Source organism: Plasmodium inui, assembly GCF_000524495.1.
Source record: "Plasmodium inui San Antonio 1 unplaced genomic scaffold supercont1.85, whole genome shotgun sequence".
Classification (NCBI taxonomy): domain Eukaryota; phylum Apicomplexa; class Aconoidasida; order Haemosporida; family Plasmodiidae; genus Plasmodium; species Plasmodium inui.
Genome location: NW_008481919.1, coordinates 1 through 9,158, shown reverse-complemented (window position 1 = coordinate 9,158; position 9,158 = coordinate 1). Strand labels below are relative to the sequence as shown.

Sequence of the window (9,158 nt, the reverse complement as noted above, 5' to 3'; positions counted from 1 at the left end):
CGGGTTGTCTGCCTCCACCTTCCCTTCATTATGTCCTCCATGTTCCGTCGGGCCCTGGGAGTTTGTTTTTGATTGCACGTCGTCACTTGGTCCTTGCCTGATTCCGATGGCGTCTGGATCCTGGCGCTGGTCAACATCTTCCGTCCTTGCGGCTTCCGGCTGTTCTGCTTGATCGTCGCCATTCCGGACTCCGGCTGGCTGTGTCCCGGAGGTACCCTCTAGGCCTTGGGGACTCATCGGTGCTGGGGTGGGTTGTTGTCCCACTACCTGCTCACTGTTATTTCTGTTGTCTCTTTTTTTCTCTTGGTTTTTTTCGTTTGGTAAGTGGGGGGCCTTTTGGCTCTCATAAGTGCTGGTTGTCGTCATTAGTTCTCTTTCGCTGTCTCCTTCCTTTAGGACTAAGGCTTTTGCTCCCCTTCTCCTGGTGCGGGTTACCCTTAACCTGTCTGTGTTGTTCCAGATATTCACCTTCATCCCTTGGCCTCCCTTGTTTGAAGCTGCACACACCAACGTTGCCCCCTGAAAATAACATGGAGGAAGACTCCTCAAGTCCCAACTTCCTTTTAGTAGTAGATTCCCCAATGTTAATCCCTTCTTATACTCACAACATTGGCTTAAACCATAAGCGATGCTTAATAGAAATCCTAAACCATCCAACCTACCCTGCTCGTCGGCGTTGGACTCCTCAATCTGGTCTAGAAATTGACTAATGGTTATTATTTCCTCCGGGGTGTTCCCTGCTTCTTTTTTCCTTAATTGTAACTTGACCTGCTCCAGGATATTTGCACAAGGGCCCTCGGTTCGATTCGTTCCTGAGGGGCTTGCTGAATCATCAGTCAATAATGCCATTATCACACATGCTATGGCGCTTAGGAGGCCTTGCCCCTTTGCCACGTCGTTCCATGCCCCACTTAAGCCGTCCTTCACCAGCTCTCTCCACTTGTCGTTGGTCCAAACTACTTTGGTGTTTGTATTGTTTCCTATCCGGAGCTCCTGTACTTCCAATGCATGGTCTGCAATGCAGTCGAGAATTGCCTTCCAGTTGTAATCCTCCTGCTGGTTGCTAGAGAGGTCCGCATATACTGCTTTCCTATGCTTGCTTATTCTTGGCCATAGCTGCGAGATATTCGCATCTTTTAATTTGTCGGTCCATCTTCCCGTAAAACCCGTTGTAGCCCCTTCCCTGTTGCGAATCTCTTGATAACAATATCTGTGTCTTCCTTTATCACATGCTCCTCGGTTAGGTGCTGGTGTCCTGGCTTCGTAGCTTCGCATGTGACTTCTCAACGTTAAGTCGTCCATGATTCTGGAGATTTGGGGAGTTTACTACGTTTGGGTAACTCTTATTCCTTCTTTCTTCTGGAGTTCAGGTTAGTCCCTCCTTTAGTCACTTCTGCTGTTTCTATCGTTGCTGTACGCCTCAATTTTGCCTTCTGTTCCGCTCTTAATTGGTTTTCCTCAGATTACTCTGATCCCCTGTTTTGCCTTTACCTTGCGTTTCGGGGCTCCTGCCTCATCTCTCTCTCCCCAGGTGTCCCATCGCCTGGGGTCTCCTGCTTCCATGTTTCCTGTTCAATGTCTTTGGAGTGCGCCTCCTTTGTCTAACTCTTCTCCTTTGGCTCCATGTTATCCTGTTTCCTTTGTGCCTGAGGGCTCCTTGGTTTGTCTCTGTCCCATTCACGGAATCGCCACGCCACGGTGTTTTCCCCCTTTGTTGACGCTGATTTGTTCTGCTGGACTTCTTGCCTGGGGGGAGTTGAGGTGTGATTCCTCTCATCCTCCTCTCGTTGCAATTGCCTTGATTCCTTATCTATGACAGCGAGCTCTTTTTTCGATGGGGGGTTTGGTTCGGGGCTTCCTTCTCCTATGCTTCCTCCTCTGCCCCTCCGGTGTTGTTCCGTCTCTTCACCCTTTTCTCCATCGTCTCTTCTCTTTTGGTTGCGCCGGGTGCACGACGCTCCTATCTGTAGTCGTTGTGTTTCCTGCTGCCTGTTCTTCAAGGTTTGCTCCGCGACTCATACCTAGGGTTCCTGCTTCCTCGGGGGGATGTCTCGTCGCTTCTTTTCATTCTCTGTCCTCCCCCCCTTCACGGCTGCTCCTTCGTCTGCTGGCTTGATGGTTGTCTCACTGGGAAGATTTCCTTTCTTCGCCTGGACTGCCCCCTGTTCTCTAAATCTTCCTTTACGTCTTGCTACTCTTCGGTCTTGAATCTTGCCCCAACGTGGCTGTCCCCTCCTGTGCGATTGCCGTCGGACGTGGGCTGTATTAGTGCTGTCTGTTCATCTTGGACTCTAAATTTTGCCTCTCCTGCGTTATTCCTCAGGGGCGTCCCTCTGTTCTGGCCCCTCGCCTCACTTGTCTTCTCAGAGTTTTGCTCTGTGCGCAATCTGTTCTGCCTTGATTGCTCTCTTTTTCTCTTTTCCGCTCCTCTTCCACTTCTTATTTCGTCTTTTTGGTTCGGGGGGTTTTCCTTATCTCGGCCTTGGGTTCGGTGGGTTGCCGCATTCTTTTGGGGTTGATGGTCTCTTCCTCCTCTGGTTGTGGTTTGTCGGTTCCTAACGTAATTAGCTCGTCTCTGTTGTGGGGTTGGCCCCCGGCCCTGTTTGTGGGTTTTCCAAAGGACCTCCTGTTTACCTTTTTTGTTTGCTCGGTTGAGTGCGTTATATCGACGATTACCTGGTCGTGTCGTTTCCAGGAGCCTCCTTTTGTCTCTCGGCTACACCTACTCCTGGGTTGCGGTTCTTTCCTGTGGGCCTTGTCTGACAGGGGGGGGCTTGTCTTTACGCGCTTTTCCTCTCTTTCTCTTGAACGAGATGTCCTGATCCGTCAGTTTCCAATCTGCTTCTGTTGTGAAATCTCCTTCTTCTGTCCCTTGACGCAGATGATTTTCACCTGGCTTGGGGGACGTGCCCACTGCGTCAGTCTCGGGACATAAACGCTGTTGGTCTGCCTTCAGCTCTGTTTGCATGCCTTGTACTCCTCTCTCTCCTGGAATATCCTCCTTTATCATGTTCTTTATTCTATCTTTGTCGACTTTGTCGTCTTGTTTCCTCCTGCTTCTGACCCGTTGTTGTATTTCTACCTTCTTGATTGTTTGTCTGTCGTCTCCGTCCTTCTGCTTCATCGTTTTAGACGCCTTGGCGTCTGTTATTTGCTTCTCCACTCGTGTTAACTCCTAGGAGCTGTCGTTCCCCGTTGGGGGAGCCCGATGTCTCCTATTCGTCGGGGCTTACTCTTGGCTTGTTGTTTTCCTGGGCTGCTAGATACCTGGGCTGCTCTTGCTTAGTCGAGGTCAGTCCCCTTGGGAGGCGGGTTAGACCTATTCTGTTGGATGAGTTGGACTTCTGAGTCCTGACGGTATAATGGCGTCTAATGGATTGGCCCCCTGGACTACTTCCATCTATTTGGGGATTCTCGTAGCTTCTTCTCACCTGCGCAGTTTCTGGCTTGTTCTTCGGGTTTTTGCCTCGGTCTTCTTAGGGTTTACCCTTCTTTTGTTTAGGATAGGATTCTCAAGCTTAATCTCCTCCTAATTTGGAAGAGGTTGGTTGAGATCCCGCCTGGCCGCTTCTGCTGTTCCTTCCAAGAAAGCCCCTACGACCTCCCTTTTCATTCTTGCCGTCTGCTGCTTCTCGGGGGCTGATCTTTTAACGTCTCTGGAGATCCTCTGTTCTTAAGCTAGGGGGCGGATTCCCTGGCTTCTTGTTTCTTGGAAGGGGGGATCGGTTTTGATCAGGAAGTTACCTTACGTGCTGTCTTTATTATTGATGTATGTTTCCTATTCAATTTGGGCTATTTCTCTTTTGGCTCTGTTGTTGCTTGGCTGGGGGGTCTGTCTAGCCGCCTTTTATAACGGTTTCGGGACTTTTACCTGGTTTGCCCTTTTCGGTTATCTGATTGGGAACTTCTCATTAAGGCAGCTGCTTTGCCTCTTCTGAGTCTTTTGTTGCTTAACATGTATATATGGCCTTCCTTGTCCCCTTTTAACTGTTTTCAGTTTCTGGTATATTTCGACCCTCTAGCCACTAGTTGTGATCCTCATGAGTTTTTCACCTGTTGTTTCTTTGGGCGGATCGTTTTCATTTTGGTTTGTTCGTATCCTTCTGGATTTGCCTCCTTTGCCCACCAGTCTCTGGCGGTATTTTTCTGTTTTTTGGGATGTTATTCTCTTGATTATTCTTCCGGATTAGGTCTGTTCAGAAGGAGGCGTCCTTTGTTCTATATTGGCCTGTGCTATTGTCTCTTCTATGATGCTTCGTGTCTCTTATCTGCTTTTCAGTGTAAATTGGCTCCCTTTTCGAGGCTTCTATTAGGCGGCTTGTATTTGGTTGCTGGGAGGGCCTCCTGTCAGTTGCCGTATGACTTGTCACTTGGCTCCCCCGGCTTTTGGGGTTTGATTCTCCTGGTCCTTCGGGTTACTATAGTCTACTGTATTTTCGAGGTCTGGCCAGTTGGGCTTCGTCCTTGGTTTTTTTTGTTCTCATTTGGCTTTTTTCCTCCGCGGGACCCACCTAGTTTCGGTTTTGTCCCGGGATTTCTTTTTTTGTATTAGCTTTGGTTAATGTGGCTTGGCCTTGGGTTGTGTTTGCTAGGAGTCGTCTATTGTGGTACGGAGGGAGTCGATAACCTATGCCTGCTGTGGGGGGCTTTTTGGTTCTATTGTTGCCTTAGGTTCTTCGTCGCCTTCGTCTGGTTGGTATTATTGCTGTTTGGTGAGATTTTCTGGTTCTCTTTTTTCCTGAGTGATGGAGTCGTTCCTTTGTCTCCTGCTACTCTTTTCTTCCGGAGGCAGCTGTACAGATATTTGGGCTTATTTTTTTTGGCTCTGAGGGTTGCTCAATCTTCGACGCGTGCGGAGAGTTAGGGTTGTTGTTGTAAAGTCCTCTCCTACCTGGGCTTGTGGCGCATATTGGGGTTTGACCCTCTTGGAGATGTTTTCCCTCCCTTAACCTTTTGGGTGTGGGCTTCTTAATAATTTCCCTGCTTTTTCTGCTGGCGGGGTACACACTGTGGGAGAGGTATTCGGAGATTTTGTCGCTTTGTTTTATCTTTGTTGGTTGGTAGGGGAGAGATTATTTGGTCCTATGTTTTGGTATGCCTGGGGGTGGTTCTGTTATGGATTTGGACAGCTTCAATCACTGTTTCCTCCTGGCTGTTTCTTTGATCTTTGCGTAGTTCAGTTGCTACTCCTTATGACTTTTCCTCTCCCTCACGTGTTGGAGAAGTTTTTATGTTCTGGTTTGAGCTGTGGCTTCCTTATTTGTTATTGTTTTGGTCGACTTCTTGTTTCTTTTGCAGGTACTTGGGGGATTATTTCCGGGCACGAGGCCTTTTGTTCTCCTTCTGGCGCCTGAGTGATCAGTTGTCCTTTTTGTTAGTCCTGCTGGTCCTCGTCCTTCCTCATAGGAGACTTGGTGTGGTTGGGGTGTTTCTGCTGGATCATCTTTTCTCTTATTGTTCCTTCTGCTTTAATCTGGTGTCTTATCTTTTTCCATTGGGTTTTCCTATCGTTTCCTACATTTTGGTGTGTGGGCGAGTCTTTACTTGGTTCCCTCTTTGGGTTGGTGTTGATGTTCTTCTTGTTTGGCGGCTTGTTGTTTGCTTGTTTAGTAACCCTTTCTGTGGAATGGTTGTTTGTTTCTCAATTTTTCAGGGGATGTCAACCTGTTCTGTTTCTTCCCTTATCCTATTTCCTTTTTTCCCCGGTTGTCAGATCGTTCCCTTCGAATTCCTTACTTTGGTCGCGTTTCCTTCCATCCTGACTTTTCTTGGGGAGATCCTCCTGCGGTTTCTTGGGGATTTCTGGGGATTACAGGCCACGTGTCTCTTCTTCTTTTTCTGGGGAGGGTGCCTGGTGCGTCTTTGTTTCGACGGTTTGGCTTCGAGATTCCTCCGGGTCCTCCTATTCGATGCTTCGGGTGTTTCTTGTCGTTTGGGGGGGCCCGTTGTTGCTATTGGGGAACTGCGGTTTGAAATTAGTTTTGGTTTCTTGTCCCTGTTTTCCTTTTTCCCTGCAGCTGAGTGACTGCTTGATAAATTCTTTTCGTATTCTCATAGGGGAGGCCTTATGATTATTGCTCCCCTTTTCTTGGGAGTTTCCCTGGGTTCGATTCCTGTGACTTTTTCCTTGCTTTCTGCTGCTGCTGTTTGTTCGTAATCGGCACCCGAGGGGGTTCCTCCCGGGTTTATTCCTCTTTGGATTAATGTCATCTTCCCGGGAGCTCCCTTCCTCTGGCCGCCTTATTCGTCCAGGGATTTTCCTCTGGGGGTGGGGCTTCTTGGGCGAAACCTTCCCTTGGTTTTTTGGTTTATTGCGATTCTTGGGAGTCCTGTAGCTGACTTCTTCTGTCCCCTGATTCTTGTTGTATGACTTGGGGGCGGAGTCCTATATGATGGCTCGGTGGCGCATGTGTTTAGGGGCGGTGGGAATTACTGGCTGGTAGTTGTCATTTGCTGTTAGATGCGCATGGCACTCTTGGGCTTGTATTCATTCTATACTTCCGTTCATTCCTGGAATTATTTCTGACAGGCTTGGGGTTGGAGGGGATTCTCTGGCGTTCTCGAGGATTGTCCGCTGCTTCATCAGTTTATTATTTGAGGTGCAGACCTTTTGGGTGGCTTCGCTTACTTGGGGCTCGGATTTGGGGTGAGTTGGGAAGTATTACTTGTTGGGTTGTTATAGTCCTTCCCCCCCTATAGGGTACCTCTGTTGAACTTCTCGGTTAGACAGCGGTTTTTGCTGGTTTTTATAGTTGCATAGTTATTTTTAACCGATTTGGTTGGTCGGATCAGTGAAAAGCACCTTTCCTTTTTACTTTTGTCCGTATTTCTGCCTGTTCTCTTCCCTTTCCTTCCCTATTCTTTCCTTTTGGTCTGGGGAGTTAGTTCAGCTGGATCTGAGGAATTAAGACGAAGTCTTTTAGGGAGCTTAAGTCCTCACATTATGGTTGAGACCTGAGTTAATATGATACGACCTGTCACCTGTCGGTAGCTTTGGTTTCCTTCTTCCTTTAGCCCCTGTCGAGTCCCTTGCCGTTGCTTCTGAGATTTTGTGGGGAATCCTGTCTTTGTTGTTATCTCTCCTGTGCGTTCCATAAGGAGAATATGGGGAGGTTTTTCTTTCTGGATAATTAATTTAACCGCTAGTCCGTCTTACATGCTTCGCTGAGACAGTTGCTGGGGTCTTTTGGTACTTATCGATTTGATTTCTTCTGCCGTGATTATCTCTTACTTACGGCTTAGAGATATAGGATAGGACCCAAAATTTCCGCCGGTGGGAATAGATGTTGCTGTTTTTTCTTTGTTCAGTACTAAGACTCAGTCTATATCTTTATCTATTATGATCCTTGCTTATTATTTCGCCTCTTCTAGAGGTTTCATAACGTATTTATATCCGCGTTAAGCGGTTTCGGTGGCTCTTGGCGCTACCAGTCAAACTTCTCTTTTTTTTTTTCCTTTCCTTACCTTCTATTTATTTTAGATATTAATTCTGTTATTACTTTGATTTTACTTATATAAATTAAACAATTTCTTCATTCTTCCATATATGGTATAGGAAAGATTCATATCCTCTTATTTGTCGGTTCTGAATAACATAAGGCGCGGCTATTTCATCTTTCACTCTTGTTCCTCCTTTAATAGAGATGTTAAGAAAGGTGTTAACTGCACCTGATTATTAGATCTACTTGAGGAACTCATATATACGACTTCTCACATGTGGCAGCTCATTACGAGGGGATAAAGAGAGATAAGGACTAAATATTCTTTCTATATGTTCCTCTACATTCTATAAGGGGTTGCGTAGGAATTGATTTTGCCTAGATCTTGTGTGAATTTCACAATCATTCCACAATTATTATTTTAGTAACCTAATTACATGATCTTAGCCGCGGTCTCTTTTGGCGTGTCCCTAGGCACTATTGGAAATCTAATCCAGATTATGATAGAACACTAGGCAATTTTTCTCTCTTAGGTATTAACATTAGAACTTTACTAATTATTAATGTACATTCATATCATATAATACTTATGGCGTCGTAGAGACATTAATCTGCTGATTTGTTTGTTATACTACTCTTCCTTCTTTTTATTTTAATATTGTTAATTTTGTCATCATAGATTGGGCCTGTCAGAAGATAAGGGAGATACCATTAGTGCCACTGATAAAGAACTAATTATACCTTTTCTAATGATTTCATTATTTAATACGGAGTGCATCATAGGAAATATATCACGCGATTCCTATTTTTTGGACTAGAAAAGGACGTATAATTGTAAATATTTCTTCTCTTCATTCCTGCTGCTTAAATATTAGCCGAAAGAGAGAAAGGAATAAACAAATAATCGGAATAAATCCAATCTTTCACTATGCCGATAAAATGTTCTTGGATCCCTGTTATATGACCCTCTTCTTGTTAATCAATCCTAAAGAATAAGGGTGCCTGCAGGTAATATACTCTCGTGCTGACTTTTTAAATTTAAAATGATAGAAGAAGATGGGAAGCTGAGATGAAATAGGAAATAAACCCTTTTTTAATACGTGTAAAAAATAAATAAAAAAATTCTATACCCTCGGAACATGCCCAGAGTTATCTTCTAGCTTAATCCATAGATATGTTAATCCTTAAGGAGATGATATATTTCTTAGGACTATGAATTTAGTGATAGAGAAGAATATTCCTATCACATTAATTACACTTTGGAGGGATTATTCTTGGGAGACAGTGACGGAATCATAAGGATGTGTAGTGATCAAGTTTGTTTTTTATAGTAATTTTGATAAAGTGAGGTGGGGCAAATCTTCCACATCCTCCAGTTCACAACTAAATCAGTTTGTCGGTGTAGGCTGTCAGATATATAGAGTATAGCAGTTCATAGTATTCCAACCTAGCTGTTGCTATGCTATGGGCGGGAGTTTTGAATATTTCTTACAGGATTGTTCGGGAATAAGACTTGATAAAACTCATAAATGGTACCACAGAATGTCTTCAGTATTGTTTTTAATAAAGCGCGCGAATATAAAAGTCTTGTCAACTCACCTATGATCCTTAACTTTCGAAGTTCTCGCGGATATGACTAATTCCATATTCTATGGCTTCAGAATAATTCTACTTTGCCGGAATGGAACAATACATTCGGGTTTATACGCAGCTTGTCGC

At 45.3% G+C, this 9,158-nt stretch overlaps 3 protein-coding genes across 3 annotated transcripts in view; all 3 read right to left on the bottom strand.

Moving 5' to 3' along the window:
- The window catches only part of C922_05510 (hypothetical protein), a gene marked incomplete at both ends in the record, with an annotated part of 3,295 nt that extends 1,993 nt beyond the window's left edge, over positions 1-1,302 (bottom strand). The window contains one exon of the mRNA XM_008821081.1: positions 19-1,302. Within this exon, the coding sequence (XP_008819303.1) occupies positions 19-1,302 (1,284 nt within the window). The remainder of the gene's footprint in view (positions 1-18) is intronic.
- Positions 1,303-2,191: 889 nt separating this feature from the next.
- Positions 2,192-3,124, bottom strand: C922_05509 (hypothetical protein; the record flags this gene model as incomplete). The annotated part of the gene is made up of 3 exons (XM_008821080.1): positions 2,192-2,575; positions 2,677-2,759; positions 2,785-3,124. 3 exons carry the CDS (start codon positions 3,122-3,124, stop codon positions 2,192-2,194), a joined length of 807 nt encoding a protein of 268 aa, XP_008819302.1.
- A 2,778-nt stretch (positions 3,125-5,902) lies between these two features.
- Positions 5,903-6,522, bottom strand: C922_05508 (hypothetical protein; the record flags this gene model as incomplete). Its single annotated transcript, XM_008821079.1, has 2 exons — positions 5,903-6,385; positions 6,474-6,522. Coding segments are annotated over 2 exons (532 nt in total), but the record flags the coding sequence as incomplete, so codon positions are not given.
- Between the last annotated feature and the right edge of the window lie 2,636 nt (positions 6,523-9,158).